The sequence below is a fragment of the Rousettus aegyptiacus genome, unplaced genomic scaffold (genome assembly GCF_014176215.1).
Source record: "Rousettus aegyptiacus isolate mRouAeg1 unplaced genomic scaffold, mRouAeg1.p scaffold_m13_p_8, whole genome shotgun sequence".
NCBI lineage: Eukaryota > Metazoa > Chordata > Mammalia > Chiroptera > Pteropodidae > Rousettus > Rousettus aegyptiacus.
The window spans coordinates 33,984,026-34,009,045 of NW_023416311.1; the positions used below are offsets into that span (position 1 = coordinate 33,984,026).

The 25,020-nt window shown below is 40.9% G+C and overlaps 1 protein-coding gene across 5 annotated transcripts in view; it reads left to right on the forward strand.

Moving 5' to 3' along the window:
* The first annotated feature begins 1,010 nt into the window (after nt 1–1,010).
* ZNF608 (zinc finger protein 608) overlaps nt 1,011–25,020 on the forward strand; it is a 103,253-nt gene continuing 79,243 nt past the window's right edge. For 2 of the 5 annotated variants that reach the window (XM_016165105.2, XM_036225295.1), the window contains exons 1-2: nt 2,261–3,644; nt 4,663–5,762. In XM_016165105.2, coding sequence (XP_016020591.2) covers nt 4,854–5,762 — 909 coding nt within the window. In that variant the 5' untranslated portion in view covers nt 2,261–3,644; nt 4,663–4,853. Of the gene's footprint in view, nt 1,303–2,260; nt 3,645–4,662; nt 5,763–25,020 lie in introns of those variants that run through there. The other 3 variants (XM_016165104.2, XM_016165108.2, XM_016165109.2) reach the window with 3 other exon arrangements.

A 25,020-nucleotide genomic window follows, 5' to 3' on the forward strand; every position in this document is an offset into this window, starting at 1 on the left:
GGGAACTCTGACAATCCATTGGTTTAAAAAATGTGGACTGGGACTGTTTAATGGGTTAACCTTCCTAGTATATTTATCTCCCACAAATCGATTTTTTTTTTTTAAATGAGGCTGGCCTGAGGTGTTAATATGGTTGGCTGGGACCTTAATTTATTTTGTTTTTTGTTTTTTTGGAGCCGCCTAAGACCCGGTGGGAAGGATGTGTTACTAATTCCAGGGAAGAACAGTTCACGTAGTGGTGGTTAAATGGTTGCCAACGTTAGCACTTCAGTGCTTGTAGACCAGAAGACTGGAAACAAAAGGGTTACTTGTTTCCCCACCACCGCCTTTACCCCCTGATCGATTTTTCTTATTTAATCAGCGAGTAAAAAGAGAGACACGGGGGGGGGGGGCAGCGGGGGGAATGGAAGAAAGGCAAAGTGGTGGAGGAGAATTGAAAGCCAGAAGCTGCCATACAGAAAAATCAGCTTTGGGAGTTCGCGCTCCCGAGTCCTTGCGACAACGAAGGGAAGCCAACAAAACGTTCGGAGTCATTTCCACACAGCCAGCCTCCCTTTTCTCCTCGCTACGCGCTAGTGGCTCATTTGGCTTCCTTCTGCCACCGAGCGATCACATACATTATTTTCCCCAAGATAACACAATCAAACTCGTATTTACCGACATCCGCTCCTTGCAGCCTGTTTGAGATTTGTTTTAATAAATAAGTGTTTTATGTGAATGATGCAGTAATTGAAACGCGAGCACCATTTTTCCCCCTTCTTACTGCAGGAGGTTCCTCTACCCCAATCTGGTTGGAAAATAAAACGCTTTGTCTCCACAACCACCCCCCGCCGCACCCCCACCCGCTCTCAGTGTGTGTTTTATACGTGTGTATTTCTCAACCCCCTACAGTAGCCAAGAGAAAGCAGCTAGCCAATGAGAGAGCCCAGTTTCATAAAAGCTGTTCTCTGATTGGCCCGATCCGAAAGGGCAATGGGAACAAAGAAAAGTCCCTTTCAGGTATAGAGGCTGAGAGCTCCTTTTGCTCCACTCCCCCTGTGTGTGTGTTGTGTTTCAGTCCTGATTTCAGTGTTGCAGAACAAGCTTGTTGTGTGTGTGCACCAGGGGGATTTTTGTTTTCTTTTTTTTTATTTTAATTTTTGCTTTTATAAAAAATACACAGGACAGTCTGTGACATTTGATGGTCCATCTTCTTTAATAATAAATTTGTTGAAGAGATTATAATTTCCAAAATAAAGCGGCTTCAACCAAACACATTCAATGCAGTTAGAAGGAAAAGGTCAACTCGATCCAATACAGACCGTAAGTACGGTTGCGTGGTGTGTCTCTATATAGCACTTAGCGGGGACTTCATGCAGGGGAATGTGCGAGTTTTATGCATTGAAATGAGGAACTAGTTACAGGGTTTGGCTTTTGCATTGAGAACAACAACCCAAGAAGGGTGAATTTTAGTCAGTGGAGGGTGAAGCATTTGTAACTTCTTCACACAAATTAAGCTTGACTGGGCACTCGGGGTAACTTAAGAGTAAATTACCTTTTGGGCTCTAACCCAAGGAGAATAAAAGTGACACAGTTACATATCCTGATCTGCAGTGTCCATTCTCTGGCTCACCTCACCCCCTCCCTCTTCTCTCCTAGCTGGGCAAGACCCTCTTCCAAACCGTGCCAGGGAAATGGGGGCAAGGGCAGAACAAGCCGATTTCTGTCTCTTGTCACATCCTAGTGCCCAATAACTTAATATTAAATAAGGGAATAGTCACCCATTACATGTAATGGTTATAATTACCATTTTCCACCTCCTTAAAAAAGCAAGCAGCAAAACACCATTAAGAAAAAAAAAAAAAGCCCCACCCAACCCAAACAAACCCACAAATAGTAACAATGGTGTGTTTATTACAGGACCTGGCTTGGGAGCTAGCAAAATATTTTTCTTTGTTTAAGACATGAGGGGGGGTCTCTAAAACCCAAGTTGTTTAGAGGTGCCCTCCTCCCTCGCCTCGGCGTCCCTATCCCTGGCCCCTTGGGAAAGCCTACAAATTGGAGATAAGTTGAGGAAAGGTTTATAAGGTGTTTCTTTAAAACATCTGCTTTGCTCTTGTGCTCATTGCATTTCACTCCTTCCGAACTTCCGAGAGCCTAGATCTGCGAGAAATGTTTCACATTCATAACTTGTAGCTGCGCCCACTGCAGGGGGTGGTGGTGGTAGGCGGCGGTGGGGAGAGTATGGCAGGGGGAGGGGAGAGACCTTCAGCTTTTTTTTTAAAGACCAGATCAGTATTTTCTTGATACGCTTGTCACCATTTTTGTTCTCACGACAACCAATTGAGCCCTTGATCCTCACGTGATGTGAAAGGCTTGCACTGTAACAAAATCGCTCCTTTTAGATGGTTGGTTGTTGCTAACTTGCCCATCCCCCTCTCTCAGCCCCGACATTTCCAGCAAAGCGACTCTCCACTTCCAATCCATCAACAATTCATTACTGCTTTTAGCTTCCAAACGCCAGCTAATTAAAAATACTAAGCCAGGCTCCGGGGCCATCTGACTAAACACAGGAGGGGGTGGGCGAGAGAGGAGGAGGAGAGAAAAATAAATAAAAGGGAGACGCACCGTTTGCCGCGACTATAAATGGGGAAAACTGTCCTGGAAAAGGTCGCCTTAAAAAAAAAAATCTTTTTTTGACTCTAATTATCGAATTACCGCCTGACTGATTGGCTTGAGTGACAGCGGATTTTTTTCCCCCCTCGGGGACTATACTAGGAACTCGGTTCCTTTTTCTTAAAACAACATAAAACAGGAAAACATCACATCCTTTTAGGTTTCGAAGACAGAACCAATTTTAATCGCCGTTATTTTCCCTTCTCCACCCCACCGCCCACCGTCCCCCGCCCCCAGCGAACGCTGTTATAACTGGTTTATCAGCTCACTGAATCATTTGCTCTCCTCCCCTCCACACCTTTCTTTTTCTCCTCTGGCTCCGCTTCTCATCCCACCCTTTCTCCCCCCCACCCCCTTCCACCCGCCGCTTTCTCCCCCCTCCTTTCCTCTTAAGTTAGTTCAAGAAATCAAATCTGTCAGGACGGGCGGAAAAATGCCACTTCCCGACTAACAGGCGGAATCCAGCCCAGATTTTCAGTCCTTTCTTCTTATTCTTTCTTCCCTTTCACTAATTTATCCCGATGTTAGCACATTCTGTCTTGTTACTAGCGGACGCCTGTAGGTTTGCTACATGGGATCATTACTTACTGATCACGGTGACTCTGAAGTCTGGAACTGAAGGCGGAATGAGAAGTTGGGAAAACTTTTTTCTCTAAGCTCTCTCTTTTTAAAAAACTATTATTCTCGATGCTTGTTAAGAGGAAAAAAAACGTTTGGTGCTTCTGTTGTGAATGTGAAACATTATCTTCCAGCTGTACAGTGACACATTTTTTTAAGGAGAAAAGGACTCCTGATCCGTTTGCCAAAAGGGGGGTGGGGAGGTGGAATAATGTTATCGAGTGATTATTCTGGCTGAGATGTGTTATTTGGTTTCTTCCTTCTTGATCATTTGGTGTTTAAGTAAAATGAGGCACAGGCTTGTTTGCCGAGTGGAGTGGGAAAGGCATTTTGATTTGCTGGCCTAATTAAAAAATGATAAAGGATTAAAGGTAAGCAATGTCTGTGTGTATGTATATTTATTTATTTTTCTTGACAATCAACTGTTAAAAGGGGGCTGATCCCTTTAAAAACCGTTTTAACTGATCTTTGTCAAACACACACTCATTTGCGGTCATTGAGGCCACCTTGGCTCGGATCACTTAAAGTGTATGTCTTAATCAGTTTCCCTGTACAGTCAGTAGCACCATATTTAACAGATTGAGCAAGTCTGTGACCTAGGAATATGGTAGAATTGTTTGGATGTAATTTTTTTCCTCAAAAGGCAGGTATTTAGCTTTTTATTTAACACTGTCTTTTCTATAGAGAAATACTCTTAAAGACGTGTATATTTTAAAAAATAGAATTGTATAAACTGTTGGGGAAGAGAGGATAGGAGGGGAGTATGTGTATGGTGGTGGTGGTGGGGGGATTATTGGTTGTTTTTTCTGTTCCTTACTGGGAACAAAACCCAGATTTCCCAGACAATTTGTAAAAAGAAGTAATAAAATTAGAAATAAGGAGAATTTAGCGACATCATTCTGAAACTAACCTCAGAGAACTTCCAGGGTCTGGTCATTTAAATTGCAAGATCTAGGGCACGTTTAGGGATGTTTAAAGCTGTGTTCCTCCCTCTTGTCTGAGTATTCAGGCTGTGTATCTGGGGTTCAGCTATCTATCACATGTTATGTGCTAGAAAAAAATCTTAAAACTCTTTCTTTTTGTTTAAACCTTTCTGGACTTGACTCAGATCCTTAAGATATTTTAATGCCTTTTAAAAAGTGATTATCCTTGTGTTGTTACTAAAGGGACTTTCTTTTTTTGCTACTGTAAGATGCTTTCTGTCATGGGTATGTTTTGGAGGCTTGGTTATTTTTCTTTATACCTGATATTGTACTGTGGAGACAATACACGAGCCACTTTACTCTCCAGCCTTCCCTGTACCCCTTACTGACTCCCCAATATTAACCTTTTTTTTTTTATTCTGGTAACACCCAGACAAGAAATATTCGACTTTTCCCCCCTTCACAGGAAAAGGTGGACCTGGACTGAAGGGTGTAAAATCCCTGGACACATTCCTGGGGCAGGAAAAAGGAGAAGAAGATTAGAAGATTTTTTTTTTTTTTTTTTCCTAAGAGAAAGCCCAGCGGAGCTAAACGAATGTCCCCTCATCTCCAAAGGAAAGTTCATCGGATTTTTATTCTAGAGAGCTCATCTTCAGGATGTCAGTGAACATTTCTACTGCAGGAAAAGGTGTGGATCCAAATACGGTTGATACTTATGACAGTGGCGATGATTGGGAAATCGGGGTTGGAAATTTAATAATTGATTTGGACGCTGATTTGGAGAAGGACAGACAGAAATTTGAGATGAATAATTCCACCAATACCACTAGCAGCAGCAACTCTAAGGATTGTGGAGGTCTGGCCTCCAGTGGGGCCGGTGCTACCGCAGCCTTAGCCGATGGCCTAAAATTTGCTTCTGTTCAGACCTCTGCTCCCCAGGGGAATTCACACAAAGAGACCAGCAAATCAAAAGTGAAAAGGAGTAAAACTTCTAAGGATGCTAATAAATCTCTGCCTTCTGCTGCCTTGTATGGGATTCCCGAGATCAGCAGCACTGGCAAGAGGCAGGAAGTCCAAGGGCGCCCTGGAGAGGCAACTGGCATGAATTCAGCGCTGGGTCAAAGTGTGAGCAGCGGCAGCGGCGGCGGCAACCCAAACAGCAATAGTACCAGCACCGGCACCTCCGCTGCCACCGCGGGGGCGGCCTCCTGTGGGAAAAGCAAAGAGGAGAAGCCAGGTAAAAGCCAGAGCAGCCGAGGCGCCAAGCGGGATAAGGATGCGGGGAAATCCAGGAAGGACAAGCACGACCTGCTTCAGGGCCACCAGAATGGCAGTGGCAGCCAGGCCCCTTCCGGGGGGCACCTCTATGGCTTTGGGGCCAAGAGCAATGGAGGTGGCGCGAGCCCCTTCCACTGCGGGGGCACTGGGAGTGGCAGCGTCGCGGCTGCAGGGGAAGTTAGCAAAAGTGCCCCGGATTCAGGGCTCATGGGAAACTGTATGTTGGTAAAGAAGGAAGAGGAGGAGGAGGAGAGCCACAGGCGAATCAAGAAACTGAAAACGGAGAAGGTAGGATAAAGTCGCCTCTCTAGATCTCCCACTTTCCTCTTTGTGTGCATTTGTGTGGGTGTGTGTGGAGGTGTGCTTCTGTGTGCCTTACACTTCTTACTCGTGCTTTCTGGTTCCTTGTGAGATTTCTATGATATGCATCCTTTCCATGAAAATTTGGGATGGGGTAGCTTACTTGAGTGCACTGTTAAGCTTTTGGCTTCTGCCGCTGCCGCTTGTGGTGCTGTTTGGGTCCCCAGGTGGGAGGGCCTGGATGTTCTTAAGTACCTTTTGCCCTCCAGAAAGGCTCCTGGCCAGTCAGCCCGCTGTGGTGTGCCTGTAATAGAAAACCTGTGCATGTACCCACTTGACTCTTGTCCTGGTTTCTCCCCTAAGGAGAGCTGTCTTCTGTTTTAATTTACATGTCCTAGTATTTCTGGTGTGTGTCCTTAGGTGCAGGGTTTACGCTTCTTCCCTGGAGAGGTATATCGAGGATTCTAATTTACACTCCACCTTTAATCCATTTATTTTTTCGTTACTGTCTCCAAAATAGTTCTGTCAAAGGATATCATCCTTGGATGGGTTCCTCTTATTGGTCCTGAATTAAACCCTGACCTTGGTGTCTTGGGTCATTGGTTTCATAACTGTGTGGAAAGACTGGAATGGCTTTGGTGGCTGCTAGGTAGGACTCTAACCTTGTTCTCTCGCCCAGTTCTTAGCTGGAGATTTAAGAGTATTATCACTTGGATTTCTAGCTTGACTAGGGAGCTGATAGGTTGGTAAGAAAAGTGAAATAGTCTTGGCAAATTGGCGTTCCTGAAGTATGCAAACAGAGCCAACTGATACTAGAATTACCCATTGCCTTTGAGAAGTGGGGATGTTGATTTAGGCAATTTGGACCCTTCCTCTCACCTGTCATTGTCTTCCTAGTTAGACACTGCAGTTGAAAAACTGCCCCTAGTGTTCTACCGCTTGATGCTGGAGGCCTGTGACTTGCTGGTCTGGTGATTGTTGTGCACTGAGTAGTGTCCTAGGACCGAAGATGCTCTGTCCACCAGGCAGGTTGGGCGTGAGCTGGGGGTGATGTTTCTATGAAATTAATTTTTAGGTTAATTCTACAAGTTGTGCCTTGCAGAAGCAAAATTCATAGCATGTGGTTTGTGGCATGGTTGTTTGGAAATACGCTTATTAACTAATTTGATTTTTGCTATTTCTAACTTGCTCAGAATTATAAGATGTCTTTGGGTAATTATTTTTATGTATGATTATTCACTGCTCTCTATTTTAAACATTTGTATTTCTGTGTTTGTATGTTCAAGATTTAAGTTGGAGTACAGGAATAAAGTTTTTATTTGATGATTTTAGAAGTTGATAAAGGTACATTAAGGTGTAGATAATGCCAAAATTGCAACAAAGCCTCTGAGCACTTCTTTTATTCCCGTCTCCTTGGTCAGACAGTATTTTACATTGGTGAATTTAAATGGATTTTTTAAGTCCCAGGTTTTAATTCTTATGTTTAAATGTGTAGTTGCACATAATTTCTGCTAAAAGGCATTCTGAGATCTTCTTATTACTTAGTACAGTAGGGCATTTACTTTTGTTGCCAATAGTCTTCAAATTGCAGTTCTAATCTGCTCTAACTATCTAGATGAATTGCCCTAATCCAGTGCTCACAATGGCTGTGGTTAAGGAGTCAGAGCCATTTGATTGGATTCACTGCTGCCTGGAATGTGGGAGGTACTGCCCTTTTGCATTCCCCTTAGCCTTTTAATCTTCCAGCCAAATGTTCACATTCAACAATTTTGTTTAGCTGGCAATCTGAACATTTCAGTATCTCAAAGGCTGCTGTCATGGCAACTGAGATTAGAGCGTGGTGTCGGTTCTCCAGTTTTTGTGTTCTTTTCACTTTCTAGTCACAGAGGAAGCTGGATGAAGAATGGAAGAATTAAATTATTCATATCCATGCAACTCATCTTCAGGCAGAGCAATATAAATGTGATAATATGAATTACATAAATGAAGAGCAAACAAGTCATGATGGGCCTGGGGTGGGGGAGGGGAGAGAGCGTAGTGCATTTAGATTCACTCCACTGCCAACGGTAGCCCTGGTGTTGGGCGCACAGAGGCACCAAAGGGATGGCTCCAAGGGGCTTGAATCCTGCAGTGTAGGCCACTCGCTGTCAAGTTGGGGTGTTGGCTCAGGAATACTGTTCCTTTAGGCTTGCCTACCCCACCCCCACCCCACCCCAGGACTCCTCTGAAGAATGCTTTCATCTTTGGCGCACAGAGGTGGCACTCCCTTGCACAGATGCCACCCAGGGAAGTAGCTCTAATTCCACTAATGGTTTTATAAATTAGACTTCAATTTAGAAAATACTTCTTTAAGATAGGAGGATGCCTACTTAAGAGGTAAAGGTTTAGTAGGACAAGCTTCACTTGACAAAAATATTTCAACACTGAGGCATCTTGAGAAAGGTTTTTTGACGTTTTGTACATCTTTTAATTTCGGCCTTGCTTGATTACCTGGGTTTATGGGAGCAAGTTACTGAAAAGTGAAGACGATTAATTTTCAGCAATCAGATGTGGCTCAGGATGGGCCAAATGTGAAAACCAAAGGGGGGACGTGTGTGTGCTTTTTTTTTTTCTTCCTGGTTGGAAGGTTCACAGGAGATTCATAAGGCTGACTGTCACTGGTTAATTTTCACAGCATGCTTAAATGTCTATTTTTGGTGTGTTTATTCTTTTTCTTCACTACACAAAGTCATGTAAAACATGATAAATTGGATCTTATGAAACCTAATTAAATCAATGAGTGTTCTACTCCTTTATGTGGAAACCACAAGTATGTTGTAAAAGTCGCCACTCCCTTAATACGTGAACAAAATCAAAACATGCCATAATTCTAAGATGTTTGAGCTATATTTCTATAGCCCATTTTGTGGTTAAGCCACCAGTGACATGTCTGAATAAATAGATTTGACGGGTTGGCTTTTGGTTGGTAAAATCTGCTTCTCCACCTCCCCCTTCCTTTCTTTTGAAGCATATTAGCTTCTGCTGAGGCTCTTCTGTATGTATCCTCCTTAGCTGTCTTGCAGTTTTGACTTATCAGCCACAGGCATTAGGCTGGGCTAAATGGTTAGTTACATAGATTTATGAGATCATTGGAACATTCAAAAATACACAGAAGATTTCTTAAAAACAGCTGATAGACGTGAAAGGTGCAGGAGATCGCATAGTTGTGTCTTGGAGTTCCGATTACTCAGTACATATTCAGAAAAGATAATTATTTCTCCAGTATCATACTGCTCTCACTAAACTGGTTCTTAACAAACGGCCTAAAGGGTGGTGTCTACAAATGGACCTATCTATAAAGGATATCATTCATTGTATTTTATCCTCTCATAGAAGCCTTTTTTACACTACACAAGGGAATTCTGGCACATTTTCTAAGTGAATGTGAGCACTTTAAGAACATATTTTGATTAATGAATTTTGTGAACAATATGCAATATGCCCCCCCCCATATAGTGCCCTCTACAAATTCTGCATAGAGAGTGCAGTTTATCTACTGCAAAATAAAAGGGCAGAAAGGTCACTTGCTATAATTAAAGAACAAAGTCCATTGTTGTTGGACAGCAAACTGTTTTGAAAGCTACACAAGAGATTTAGCTGTTAAAAACGTTGGTAACTAAGGGTGGCTCCCAATCATTGATCCAGCCCCTTACTTTTCTATAGGCCTCCTTGGAGGGTGACAGGGCTATTGAGGTGGGTGCAGGGGGGCTGCCCTTTCTCCAAGGAAGTTTTCTGAGAGAAATCATGCAGATTGAAGTATTTATATGACTTGGGCACATCACTGGGTTCTGGGCACAGTATTTGATATGTGCTGGGTTTGCTGGAGAGATTTAAAAAAACAACGCACAACTGATCAAGATTGTGCTAAAAGGAGATAAATAATGTTTAGCAACTTTTAATAACTTTGCAAATGGTCTGTAAAAAAAGAAGGGGGGGGGGAAGGAGACTGATTGTCCAAATGTCATGAGGTTAAGAATGCTCTTCAAGTGAAATTGCTTGGCTGCAAAATGGTTTTAATTAGAGTGTTATAAAGACTTATTTTTCCTAAGCAGCATTTTATAGTTAGTAAATGAAATGTATGCCGAAAGTGCTAAGCAGAAATCTCCCTAACCACAGAGGTGTTCAATAACCAGATTCAAACAACATGGAAAGTACCATCTGTTCTTCGTTTTCAGCATGAAAAACAAGGATTGAATGGCTGAGATTTGCTCCAATTTTGACTGCGTCTGTGTGTTTTTTTAAATTAAAAAAAATTCACCTGGTACTTCATAGAAACTTGAAATTGCAGTAATATGAGCAACACTGTGAAAACACATGTTTCTACATTTATTTTAACCAGTTCCATTTTTATTTAAAATATTTCCAGAAGCCCAGCCTTTGAATACTTTATAATGGTTATTCAGTTCCTGCAGGCAGTTACAATGAGGGGTCAGTTCTTCAAAGATCTAACTATTTAGTCAGTACCTGAATTATTCTGTCAATTTTCCCCCTGGAGGCAAGGTTGGGGAGTGGGGGTAGGCAAAGGCTCTCACAGGCTAACTCTGGCCAGCGTTTATCGGTTAATCTAATTGCAGGTGATAGCCCTGTGCACTCTGGTGTTTACTATTCAGAGACCTTGCTCTCCTGAGCTGTAGTCTGGGATTGCTGATAACAAGGAATATATTCTTTTAACGATGATAACTTTTTTGAGTCCTTGACTTTTAGATGCTAAGCTTCTTGGTTCTGGTTTTAGTAAGAGCCCTGGGTAAAACATTATCCGCCTTTGTTTGAGGTCTCTTATAGAAGCTAATGACTGGGCTTGTGCCTCCCTGAGATAAATGACATTATCTCTGAGTGGGCTGACAGGAAACAGACATGTTAATGGTGAAGCTGCGGGGAGGATCTGCTTGGGTTCTGACAAAAGAGCCGAGAAGGGACCCCTGGTTGTGGTCATTAACACAGAATGCTTTCTTGCTCTTCCTAAGAGGCCCTTGATAATTGGAAAGCTATTCTAGCCACAAGCGCTTAAATCATAAATCTAGGACTCCTAGTTCCTTTGCATTCATAAAAGTAGCAAAGTAATGTGTTTTTTTTGTTAACTAGTTTGTGATCTGGTCTTTTAAAATGGTGGCACCTCTAGGCTGGGTGGCAGTGACGTTTGGGAGAGCTGTGCCTGGAACTGTCTTTATCAGATGGGATCTCTCTTTGTCTTTCATCATTGCTCAGTCATCCCTCTGCCTTGATAAAGAGAGTGGGTCCAAAAGCTAAAAAGAAATGATTTTTATACGTGAAGATGTCTCATGGGAGAGGGATAAAAATCTATTTTTTTATAAGTGGGGGAAAAGATTTTGCTCAATGATTTAAATGTGATGAAACCTGCCATTTGAAGTGCATGTTTAAAAAGTCATGGGTATAATTGAGTTTCAGTGCAGTTTAAACTCTCTGCTTCTTGAATGGAGATAATTGCCACGTTGAACACACTCTAGAGGTGTAGAAGAGGTGGAAGGATCATGTTATTCTATTCTTTAATATTAAGCACTGGAAGTTTTTCATAGTAATTACTTTAGCACAACATAGGTTTTTGATTGCCAGCACTCTGAACTTGCCAGTGATCTGAACATCAAGGGTTTTGCTTGAATACTAAACAGTTTATTTGTAAATTACTTATTCCTAAGTGTAGCATTCTTGGAGAACATGGAAGCCAGAACTAAGGAAATATGGGGCTGTCCTTTAGCAACAACATAGTAGAAATAATCCGTCTTCACTAGGATTGTTGTTGATGAATAATAACCCTCTTAATCTGTACATGTAAGGCTGTCGATAGGAAAAGAGAGCAGGTGAAATCTCTGCATCAGGAATGACTTAGGTCATCATTATAGCCTAATATAGGGATCATACTGGTGCCTCTTAACTCTGGTATTGCATAGGTGTGTGTGTATGTAAATGTTATAATTGCATATATAGATGTTGGGTTGGCAGTGGATTTGGAGTAGTTAGTTAGTATAGGCTTTATTTATTTATTTTAAAAGTGTCACCGTTGATATTACGTTCCACTCTGCAGCAGAGTAAATGGGCCCATGGCTATCCAATTCTCTCTCCCAGCTGAAGTTTCACTAGAGACTACCATGCTCTCGGCTGCAAGTTCTTTTTAAGCTACAGGTTTGGTCTGTTGGAACAAAGTCTGCAAATGAATGAAAGGTTGTTAAACTATTCATAGTCAATTGACCAGCAGTTGGGCTGTTTGTAATGTTATTTTGAGAGCTCTAAGGTTATTCAAGAGGGTGAGATTGGCACATTGCTCTGAAAGCTGAGATCTGTGTATCTGCTAAATTTGGGTAACAACTATTTTGGGGAATGTATTAAAAGAGATGATAGGTTTTGCCTGAAGAACTGAAGTGATCACAAAGCAAATACTTCTTATATTTTGATAGGGCATTAGGTCTTGAAATATGTAGATCACATCTGGTATTCAGGAGAACTCAAAGGGAAGGATGTTTTGGTTAGAACAAATGGGTTTGAAGTGATGAATAAATACTACTGATTTTTCAAAGCTACTCTCTTCTTTCTCCTCTCCACCCCCTTTCCCCAGTTTGATGATTATTCACTGTGACATTCTAGCTCAACCACTGAGCTTTTTTGCCTCCTGGGAATCCTCATTGTCAGCTAGCACCTTAAGAAAATTGTGCCTACAGGGACTTTTAGGTATATTCCAATAATGCCATTTGAATGTAGCTTTTACAGTTTAAAAATATATTGATTATATTTTGTATTGTACATAATGATTTTAGAAAGCAGATATTTAGGTTGTGGAATTGGCTTATTATGTTAACCGGAGAGCAGATGGCATGGTGCCACAGACGTATAATTTTACTTAAAGGGACTTTTAAGGTTTTGATGTGTTTTCTTTTCCTCTTATTTCCCTGATGGCTTCTTTTTATTGAAGGGTAACTTAAGGAGACCTGGTAGCAATTTTACTGCCTTCCCCTGACAGTTTGAAATAATAGCTTGGTCTTTGGTTGCCCTGATCTTCTACCAGTCAACTTGATTCTGGTTTTTGTCATGTGGCAGTGAATTAAAAGGAAAAAAAGTGTTTGTAGTATGTTTTAAGAAATGGACTCTTTTATATGCTTCAATTAGCAACAGACGACAAAGTTCCAATTGGTCACACTTTCATAAACTCCTAGAAGTCACTGTTCGTCCTTTTGATTAAAGAAAACTCCTGGTTAGTTTCTTGGGAAAGCACATCTGGCTCTCTGGTTGCTTTAGGTATACCTTTTTGTCTCTCGAATTAGTCACTGAAGGTTCAAAGGTCGTGTCTAAGTTCTTCCTAGTTAGGTTGGCAAGCAAGCTTTCCCAATACTAGAGAGCTGTACTTTTTTGGGTGGCTACACCTATCATGTGTTTGAATTCACCTGGTATAAAAGTACCATTTGTTTCTATGCCTACATTTTACAGTTTTACTCATTCTTCACTTAGAAGAACATCATCAGGATGAGTTGGAAGCATCTCCGAACTTTTTTTTGCAAAGAGTACATAGCCAGACCAGATTACTTTTGGATTTCCTGTCACCTCCTTGGCTGATTTTATGGATGGCTCATGTTAAAAGCAACAATAATGTTTGAATTGGAAGGGTTGAAGCCCCGGGTCTATATTCTTCATGAAGAACTGTTTATTTGTGTGTGGTTCACCACAGTACATGGATAATGCTATCAAATCTGTGCTTTATTATAGGCTTATGACTAGCACTGCAGCACTTCAGTTACATGTTTCTGCGTTTTAGTTCTTCGCCAATTCTTTTGTGATGGAAATGAAATTAGAACTGAATCTTTGCAGCCAAGGGGAAAATAGGCACAACAAATAGAAATTGTCCCTTGAGCCAGTTCAGAAGTAAGCAGAGGTGATTTAAGAAAAATTTCTCTTTTCGAAGTAAGTGAAACATACTTCCACTTAACTTTTCCAGGATGATTGGTGGAAGATGAGTCTTACCCTTTGACAAATGGAGGCTGTTCCAACAACTAGGCTTTATATCCCTTTATACTGTTTCACATTTTAAGTAACTGATTGAAAAGCGATTCACATTCTCAAACCTTGAAACTGCTTTGAAGGTGGAATTTGAGTAAGTGATATTGTTTGCTTCTGCTCCCCAAAGGGAACAACATGATTTTAAAACAGAGCAATTGAGCTTTTCCGCATCAAACTCCATTTGGCCAATTGTCTACATTTACATTCCTCGCTCAAATCCTTCACCAGCCTTTCCCATGATGCCGCAGCAGATGCCAGACACTGAAGTAGAAAGCAAGCAGCTGTTTCCATTACCCCAGTGCTGTATTATCCTCTGCAATCTGCATTCTTTTTTCTCTCCCCTTCCCCATCCTTGCCTCCTCCTTTCCCTCCCCCCTCCCCTCCTCATCCTATCCCCCCCCCCCCCACCCTCTGGCTTTTAAAATAAAGAAACCTTCTCCTTCTGACTTTTGCTTGCTCCAGTTTATCAGGCTGCAGGTTTTATCTTACCAGGACCACTGGTTCCTTCGGGAGGCCTAGTTTATTGTTCCGCGGCAGGAGCGGCCGGAGTCCTGGGGCCAGGGGGTGTGGCCCGCTCGTGCCCGCGGGCCGGGCGCGCGCTCCCTGGGGGACTGCGGGGCGAGCAGCCGGGGACGCGCCCTCCTTTCCTCCCAGGACCCGTTTATAGCCCTAAGCGCTGTAAATGTGTCAGCTCTTCAAGACGCGCTCACCTCTTTCTTCATTTGCTCCAGCTTCTAGTTTGACAACGTTCCCCTGAGGCGGAATTCTAATCTGCTTCCAATTAGTTGCAAAATGTGACTGAAATTTCCACATTATGACTGCTGTTTTACTTGCACGCACACATCTAGAAACAAATTAATGCTCTTGAATATTTATTTTTTGAGCCCTTGGATTTACTTTAAGAGGAAGGGTTTCCAACTATTTGAAATGACTTCCAGGATTTGCATTTTTTTCCCTCAAAGCTTCGAATACTGGATATATATATATATATATATATATATATATATATATATATATTTAAAAAGAAACGACAGCTTGGGGGGCCCATCTCTTAATAATTAAGCCTTTTCTTTCTTTTCAAGATTTCTCAAAATGTATTACACATGTTTAGGTTAAACATATAACTTACGTAACATTTCTAAAATAAAACGAGGATGTTTGCCCAAGTTTAATAGAGGGGTCCTGGTGCAGTGTTTTACACAAATACACACAGATTTACTTCTAAATACAGCTAAAGTATATTTGGCTAAAGCACAGAAGACTTGTTACACACTTTTAAATTCTTTCGTTTGATATTCAAAAGGTATACACCCAAAGAAAGAATTGGGTGATTAATTGGCTTAACAAATATAAGGTTACCTTTGAAGATGTCACAAAGGGCTTTAACCTTATCCTTCAGGTGTGTGCCTAGATCCTGAGCACAGCCTCCTGAGCAGTCAGTCCTCTAGAAGCTGTTGGAACTTCTGGGCTGAAGTCGGCATAGTCAGGGGCTTCCTATGACTTCAGTAACCTGTGTCCCCCTCTACATAACCCACTGTTAGGAGAATGAGTTGACTCTGGGTTTTGGGGTGGTTCAACTTTGAGAGAGATCATTACGCCAACTCTATTTCCTCCTAAACAGTGATTTTTTTTTCTTCTTCTTCTTCTTTTTTTTTTTTTTACAAAGATACCCATCTACTTGATTATATGTACATATTAGTTTTGTTGCAGAGGTCAAACTTAGTTCTATTTATTACTTGCCTTAAAAACCACTTTCTCAGGTTGCTGGCTTAGTATTTGGGAAGAGTGGTACTCTTAAGTTAAAGGATGCAAAGAGCCAAACTTACTGTATATTTTATAGCAGTGTTTGGTCCTCAGTATCTTGGCAGATTGACATCAATGATAATAATGGGCTTTAAAGAGGTGTGAAGAATTTTATTGATGGTAAAATGGTTATGTTGATCACATTACTTTGTATTAGTGTCTAAATAACACTTTCACATATAAGTAGATCAATTGTTTTTTCAACGTCATTGTCACATATAATCATAAAAGCCCTATAAAGATTGATTTATAAGTCCTTTTTTTTAATGTGCTTTTTTCAATCTCTGTAACCAAGAGGTGGAGCATTTATTTCACTTCGTTTAAAACAAAACCTATTTTAAATTATGTATTATATATAGAATATAAATTTAATTATTTTATTTGAAAACTTCTAGTTGTGCCAGAACTCCACAAAAGACGTAGGAGTATTCTTTGTATGGCTTCCTTTCTTTCTACTCTATTACTGGTAGTAGAAAAAGTAGATCGAAATCCTTAAAAATTTTAAATGTGGGTCTTTAAGATTGTAGAGACCGCCTAGGTTAAAAAAAAAATGGGGGGGGGAATAGTGGCCCCATAGTGAAATGCTCACAAAGGGCACAATTGTGCTAGCCTCTCAAGTCCTGGGGTTCACTAATTACCCTTTAATGAGGTCAGTCTGCTCAGGCTTTTCCCTACCTTGGGAGTAAAAGCACACAAGACAGTTGGAGTTCAAGTGGATCTTGGTGTATTTGCAACTTAGCATAACTGCTTTGAAGACCCACAGGGCGCTTAATTGGGGCTGGGCATTTTTGTTTTGGGGGAGACTACACACAGGTCCCCATTGTGCAAGTGGAAGCTAGTGTGCATCTTGGAAGCATTACATGCTTTTGTTGATGGTGCATAGTTTTATAAACTCCAAGTGAGCTTATTGCCTTTTAACCATTGGGAGCACTGAATAATGGAAGAACCTAAAAGTCTCTGGGTTGGGTAGCCGCCAAGCAGTTAAAAAAAAAAAAAAAAAAAAAGAATGAATAGTTTAATTGTAGAGCAGATCATTTGTTTACAGATTAAGATTTATTCAGTCATCAAATCCTATGGACCAGGAGGTGAAAGAATTAGGCCGCAAGGTATAGGAATTGAATGCCCAGTGTTATGTTTTGTGATCATGCTCCGGTGTTTTGCCATTTTTCACAAAAGAAGAATGAATGAATAGTTTAATGGGTGAGAACTGCCTGGCAAAATGTACTTCTTAAGCTTCAGAGAGAGAGGGGAGGAAGGTGGAGGCAGGTGGCATTTATTTGCTGCTTGGTCAGGAAGCTAAAAATTTAAGGTTCTTTTAACTAAGAGGGAGGGACAATGGCATTTGCTGAATTTTCCTGTTTGTTCAAATGAGGGGGGTTGGTGGTGGTGTGGCGATGGTGGTGGACGTTAGGGAGTAAAAAGTGGAAAGAAGGTGTGTGGGAAAGGGGGTGTTTGGTGGAGAGTCTTTGTTAAAACGGCTGTAGACAATGCATTCTCTTGAATAATTGGGACCATTTACAGAAAATTCCCTATTTCATTAGTTTAGGGGCCATGGTACTGAATAGAGAGGACCTCTCGAGCAAGGCCAGTGAAGTAGTATAGCAAATGGGGGTGGGGCGGGGGAAGAGCTCTTGCCTGGCAGCCAGAATTTCACGATGTCTTTTATTATTATTATTATTATTATTTTAATTTAAGGACTGGATTGTATCTAACAGTAGAAGACAAGAAATCATGGCATTTGTTCTCTTTGTAGTTGTCTATTCCTCTAATCCTCTTATGAATAATAGGCTTAAGGAAATCACCAGTAAAGTGTTGTTTTCCGGAAGTATCATTTTGAACACTCTCCAATTTAGTTTTTATTTTTATATTAATCTTGGAAGTGAAACCCTTTATTTCTAAGTGTTCTTTTGTGTATAAGCTGTCACCCGAATGATAACTCAAGATGCTTCCAAGAATCCTTTCTACATGATGTCTTTGTATTGCATTTGGCCATGTAAAGCCCATTCCTTCTGCAGCATTAAAATTGTTTGTTTCTTGATGTATGTTAGATAAATTGAATGTTTAAATATGTTAATTTGGCTTAACATGATCTTGTTTTGTTTTTCTTCTTAGTAAATTCTGGTACTGTTATTTTGATATCATGATCCTTTTGAAATGGCTTGATTTTTGAGTCTAAATCATGGCTGGTATCTTCATTTTGCAGATCTACTTTTAGGGGGAGGTGCTGAGCAACAGGGGCAGAAAGCAAGGGGGAGGAAAAAGGGTGTAAAGATTTAGGTCTAAATAGATTCAGCCTTTCAAACCAGTGACTTTTTAATGTGTTATTGTTCATTCCAAATGCTTTTCTATTAATATTTTCTATTAATGAACAGAGAGACTGGATTTTACTTCTGCGAGCATACAACATAATTTTAAAAACTACAAACTTTTAAATCTTATAAAACTTATCATTGTTGTGTGACTAAATTCATGTAAATACATTTTTTAAAGATCATGCAATAAAAAATCATGTTTTACCAAAGAGGTATATCCCTGCAAATGTTCACATAAATTTGATTTTTGGGGGATATTGTTTGATTCTTAATATGTGCTCAACCTAAGCTTACTTAGTAAATCAAAACAAAAGTGGCAAGATTAAAAAAACAAACAAACAAAAAACATAGCTCATGTTACTATTGAGGACAGCCTAGAGGCTTTAAATCTCTTTACAGTTTTAATCCCTCCTGGAAAGGAAGTCACACCCCCCCACCCCCCCCCCCACCCCCGGTCACACACACCAAATTGTCAATGTTTCCACAATGGGAATGCTTCTGAGGGTTTTTAAAAAACACGCAAACACACCATGTATTTCAATAGTTTGGTTTTTGTTCACATGTACATAAAGAACTGGGGAATGGGTGTTGAACTTCCTGCATGTTAATGAGGGTTCCCCCTTGTGCTTGGTTCCCACTCCCTAACCTCTCTACGTGTACCTTAATTTAAGTGGATGCTTTTTGTTGCCCATGTAAAATGTGAAAGGAAAAATTTAACCTTTTTTAAGATGCTCTGAAAATGATTTTTATGAACCTGGTTACACCAAAGTCCAGTACCTTCTATCTTAGCTCATATTAAAGGCTTAGTCAAAGTCTGCTTTGAAAGGCTGTAGCATATGAATTCATAAGCCTGCTGTAAATTCATATTATTTCCTTGTAAGAACCAGTGTTTTTCACTTACCTGAAGTTGGTACAGCTGTGGAATTACTTCCAGCAGATAATCCTGTCCAGTTTTAGACTGATGGCAGTTCAGTATTATCTATAGCTATTTGCTGGTGATTGGATGACAACATGAAATCACTTGTCCTTGTTGATTTCAACTCTCTAAGCTTATCGAATCTTAAACACATTGAATTTCCTTTTCTGACATAGTGAAATCTGAAGTTTCAAAGTCTTCCATAGTCGAAAAATCTAGAAAATGCCCAATGTATTCCAATTACATTTTTCCTGGTGTTCAAATCACCTCTGAATTTGGTGAGCAGCTTTTCAGCACACACTGGTAGGAGGAGGAAGTTAAATGGTGGTGGAAAAATAGGTACTGTTTTATTTTTTGTCTGTAAATAAATTCTGAAGGGTTTTTGAAGAATTTCATTTTGGATCTGTTGCAACGTACTTCAGGAGCTAAAGAGTGATACTAACCGTACCAACATTCTGTGCAGTGAGGTGTAGTTGTCTCCATGTTATTCGAGCCTGAATGTGCGTACATAATTGGAAAGATTATTGGAGAGAGTGTTTTGCTGTGGTAGATGTGGTTTAAATCCTAGGACTGAGCATAGCATTTACTTTCTCAGCTTACCCACAAAATCTGTGACTAATTTAGTGAATGTGAAGATTTTAGTCCAGATGGTTAGGTTTAATTGTAAAAACTGGAAAGATTTCAAAGTACCCTTTGGGGAAGTGCGGGAAACAACAACTAAACAACAAAAAAGAATGAAAAGTAACTACAAGTCACTAAATATAGCATATTTGTATATTATATATTTATACACACACATAGACACATATACTTAAATATATATATGTGTGTATGTGTATGTGCGTATACACACACACACACACAAGCATACAGTAGTCAAGGAATAGCATGAAGAATTTATTCAATCCGTGAGCTTGAACAGATAGGATCATGGAGAACAGTGATTTTTAATGTTTAAAGATTTAGTATATGCTGTTTAAAGTGTGTTTGGTCTTTCCTGGGCTCAAAATAGGTTTCCTCTCGAGTGTGTTAAGAAGATACCACTTTCCTGTCACCCGCTATCCTTGGTTGAAGAGCATTGGCAATTACCTCATCAAACCTCAGGGAATACCACCCTTGCCCAGCCCTTGGCACGTGTCCCTTCACTGTGGTGCTCTGAGGCCTGGCCAGCCTGCTGTTCGACACTGCAGCTGTGTAGCTCAAAGAGGGAACAAGCTTGCAGAGAGAGGTGGTTAGATGGTGATTAGTGCTATTCAAGGACCAGCCCACTTTTCAGCATCCTTTTTTTTTCCTTCACAGTTCTTGCATTTGGTAGCCATGCTAGAATGAGTACAAAGATCTGAGCTGATGCTTTTGAAACTACCCAGGACCTTCTGGTTGCCTCCTATGCAAGTCAGAGGGTAAAAGGATAGAAATTGTCCCCTCCTCTATTTCAGACGGGACACTGATGAACTAAATCTTGGGCCAATAAATTAGCTTTGAAGTTGATAGGGAAATAAGGCTCTATAGTGAACTTTATTTGTATTACCTGGAATTATAAGGAGAGAGAGAGGGAAGAAGAGTAATATGTCATGGACAGGACGAGGTTAGACTACGGGGCTGTTGGTAACATCTGCTTTGTTGGAGCAGGACGCTTGGGTTTCACAGTGATCCACGAGGCAAGCAGATGGACGCATTTCTTTCACAGGATAGAAAAATGCCCATTTCATAATATTCAGAAAATGTAGAGAAATGGTTTAAATTTATATATGTTACGTTTATCATAGAGTCTTTAATATTTGATTATTGAACCCGCGGCATTTAAAAATGGTACAAGGAACGAGCTGGAGATTGTCTTCTACATTAAGGAAGATAAGCAGCAAGCCAGCTGTGTTGGGCTAGAGATTTTCAGATTATGGAAAACCTGGGATATTACCTATATTAAGACCAAGAGAAGGTGCTTCTTGAGGAGGTTTAAGTGTAGGTCTTTGAGGCTGTTATTGTGGGTAGCATGGGAGAGCGAGATAAACAAAAAGGTCAGCTGCTCCTAAGCAGAGTTGATCTTTGCTTTGATCTCCTTGGCTAAATTCCTTTTTAAAAACATCTTTTACCTTTTTATACGTCCCTATCTGCTTAGAGCCTGTTTTTCTCCATTTGTCAAGAGCTTTGCACTCCATTAGCAATCCACCGAGTGACCCTTAAGGTGATTTTAAGATGATGCCAGTACTTCATTGCGGGTAGACTTTTAAAGGCCCAAAGAATGGAGCTCAAATGTAGGAACTTTCTGGTAGGAGCAGAGACAGGATGGCTTTCCCGCTGTTTTAAATCACACCTCAGCACTCATCTTTTCTGTCCCAAAAGCTGTTTCTTTGTAAAGCCGGTTTGGAGAGAATTTTTTTCTGGAGAAAAGTTTCTTAAGACTTTTGAAGCCAGCAACAAGGTGTAAGTGATGAAATTGAAGCAGGTTCTGAAATGGCTTTATTTTTTTCTTTTTCTGATTTTAGAGTGGCTATTTTAAGAGACTTTTATAACTAATGTAAGCAGTGAGGTTTATTCAAATAAGGACTTATTAGGCAAATGAGATCCTGAGGATTGATACTGCCATTAAGTTATGTAGTAAGTCAGACTTGAGAATAGTATCATTGTCGTGTATTTCTGCTTTCCTTATTTGTTAAAATATATCGTATAACATATGCCATATATTACATATATAAGTTGTGGTTTTTTTTTACTGAACATTTCTAATATACCTGAATAATTTGATTCGAGGAATAGAAATAATTAGAAATAATGTGTATAACTGAAAAAGATTCTGTGAGGGCACTCGTACAGAATGCCACTGGATTTCCAGGGACACAAGTCGGAATGAGAATGGATGTGACGAACTCACCAGTGTACCTCTCACCCATTTTCAGTTCACCACATGCCAGAGTTCCCCATAGTATGTGCAAGCAGTGGTACTTTTTATTTTCTCTCATACGTTGACTTGTGCACAGGAAGAGGGTTTTAGAGCTGACAGAGCACATGGTTGTAGATTCTTTCTGTTGGAGATCTTGGCACATCTTAGAACACAGTGGAAAGGAAGTTCATTGGAAAAACAGTAGATTCGCCTACTTGTTGAGAACTCCCTTTTAAGACCTTTGGTGCTGGGAACTGGGTGTAAGAGACAGGCCGAAGCAGAGTCTGATGCACCCCTGGCTTTGAGGCCTGACTACAGTGCATAGCGCTGTCTCAAGCATACACTTGAGATGAGAGAGAGAAAACAGATCCAGCAATCTGTGCTGACTTGGGGGGGACCAAAGCCTGGACTCCTGATTGCCTGGATCTTTGCACCATTTTTCTGGACATGCTTCCTAGTTGCTCTCTCGGCTGATGGCATGTGCTGTCAAAGCCATCCAGATAACACACGTGGCCTGAGTTCTGATCGGACCATGCCTAGCCAGGTTGGATTGGGAGTTGGGCGCAGGCCAGATCATGTAGAGCCTTGTAGGCCGTGGTAAAGAGTTTGGGTTTTAGCTCGAATATGATGCAAGACCTATATAGAATTTTTAGCCATGAGAGTGATGTGATTTGGTTTGTTTCTGAAAACTTACTCTTGACGGCCACATGGAGAATTGACTGTTGAGAGGCAAGAACAGAAATGGGGAAATGAGTTGCAAGACTTTTTCAGTTGTCTACAGTTCTCACGGGTTTGGTGAGACGTGCTCACATGTCTAAGGTAAGGAGGACAGGACTTGGATAGAAAGTCGTGAAAAGATGTGAATTAAGGATAATGTCTAGAATTTTGAAGGTGCATCAAAAGTTGGGATGTACTTTTGATGTACCCTGTGATTGCCAGGAGATGCCAGGAGATGATGTCCAATTGGACAACCAGTGCTGGAGACACAGATTGGGGGAAGTGGGCATATAGGTGGGCTTTAAAGTTTTTGTGCTGGCAGAGGTCACTAAGAGAGTGCACTTGGAAAAGATGAGGACTCAGGGCTAAGCCATGGAACATTAGAGGGAACCAGCACCGAGTCCACTGAGGAAGGAGAAAACTCAGCCAATCTGATGTGTCTGGAAAGCAAAAGACAACGTTCTAGCAAGAAAGTTGTGATCAGATGTGTCAAATGTTGCCAGGAAGTCAGGTAAAGATGAGACTCAGTATCGACTGCCGACTTTGGAGGGATGACTGTTGTTGGTGACTTAACGAAAATGGTCCTGGGCGAGGGGCGGGGATGGTGGTTAATAAACTCTAATTAGGGTGCTTGAATTTTGCGTGGGAGAGAAGGAAGTACATGATGAGTACAGCACACTTTTCTGTAAAGGGCAACATGTGGTGAGGGAATGTCTGTATCATTTTTAAAGTAGGACACTAGCATAAATATCCTTCCTGTAGCTGATACAGGAAAGGGAGACAAGCTACTCATATCAGAGAGAGAGGGGCTAGGGTGACCTGGAGTAGGCATGAGTGCATCTGTGGCCTCTGGAGCTGGGGTAGGTTCTCCACTATAACGAAGGGGGGAGGGGGGAGTCAGAAAATATGACCAGATGCAGAGGGGTGGGTAGGTTTTGTGGTGGAAAAATTGAGTTTTCATTTTTATCATTTGTGTAGGATGTTGTTGCTATGTTAAGGGATCCTTTGTAATACAGATGTGAACAACAATTAAATATTTATTTCTTCATTTATTTATTTCCTGCCTCTTCTTACAATTTAGAGAGCTTTGACTGTTTATTTTGTGTTCCAACAGTAGACATATTAGAAAGGGGGGGAGGTGTCAATGCAGATCTCAATTTAGTCTTTCATTCAGTCCTTTATTCATTCCTTCAGTCGGCATATATTTGTTGGATGCCGATTATATGCCAAACACAGTCTGAGTCCTGGAGCTACAGTAGTAAAGTCTCTGTTCTTCTGATGCTTATATTCTAGTTTATTGTGGACAAATATGTTTTGGTTTGTGTTCGGTGCTATAAGGGAGAATCAAGCAGAAGGAGGTGGGTAGAGAGGGATGATGGGAAAGGAAAGTTTATATTTGTTTGTAGAGACCCGAGAGATATAGTCCTGTGCCCTTTAATGGTGGGGATATGTTCTGAGAAATGCATCATCAGGCGATTTCATTGTTGAGCAAGCATCATAGGGTACACTTACACAAACCTAGATGGTGTAGTCCACTGCTGTGATGGTACGTGTTATGCTTTTATACAACTGGCAGTGCAGTAGTCTCGTTTACACCAACATCACCACAAACATGCGAGAAATGTGTTGTGCTAGGACATTATGATGGATGGTTGCAAAGTTACTAGATAGGAATTTTTTAGCTCCATTATAATCTTAGGGGACCACCGTCATATCAGCGGTCTGCCGTTGACCAAAATGTTGTTATGTGGTGCATAGCCGTACAGTGAAGAGGAGCCATTTGACCCTCTGGGGAGAGAGATTTCTTGACCGAGGGAACAGCCTGTGTACAAACCCTGGAGGAGGGAGTGTGTTTGGTGTGTTTGAGGAGGCACCCGGGTGGCTGAAACTGAAAGACGGAGAGGGGAGAGGGCGAGCAGATAGAGTTCAAGAAGGAGCATGTGGCCAGATTACAGGAAGCCCTGAAGAACCAAGTGAGACTCAAGAGATGGGAGGGATCGGGCAGGGGGTGGGGCAGGGGTGTTGAGCAGAGGAGGCCAGGCCGAGACTTATGTTGTAGACCTGTCTCAGTGTGTGAGAACCTGCCCTAAGCTTTACTTCTGGTTCCATTCCTCAGCTCTTTTGATTTCCTGATAGTCTCTAAGTGGTCAAGGGAGAGGGAGGTATTATCTTGTGTGAATTATATCAACTGATTTCAGGTACAAGGTTATAAATATTAAGTTTTTCTCAAAGACAAAATGGTAGCTTCCTCAGAACACATTGAAAAGAGGCTGTTTACTCTCCCAGAGTGAATGTTTTCCAGGTGTCTCTAATTTTGAGTACACACACGTGCTATTGTATTAATATAGTTGATTATTACTAAAATTATGAACAACGGAAATTTAAAACGATGAGGTAGTAGTATAAATAAAACCTTTTTCTTTTCTTTTCTTTTTCTTTTTTTTTTTTTGCACCTTGTTGGAGCTCTTGTAGTCTCCCTGGGAATTTAACATGCCTACTACTTCGGAGACCGGTCTAGAGCTCTGAGAAACTAGTCGCATTTATTAAAATACTTTTTATTTGACTTAAAAAAATTTAAAA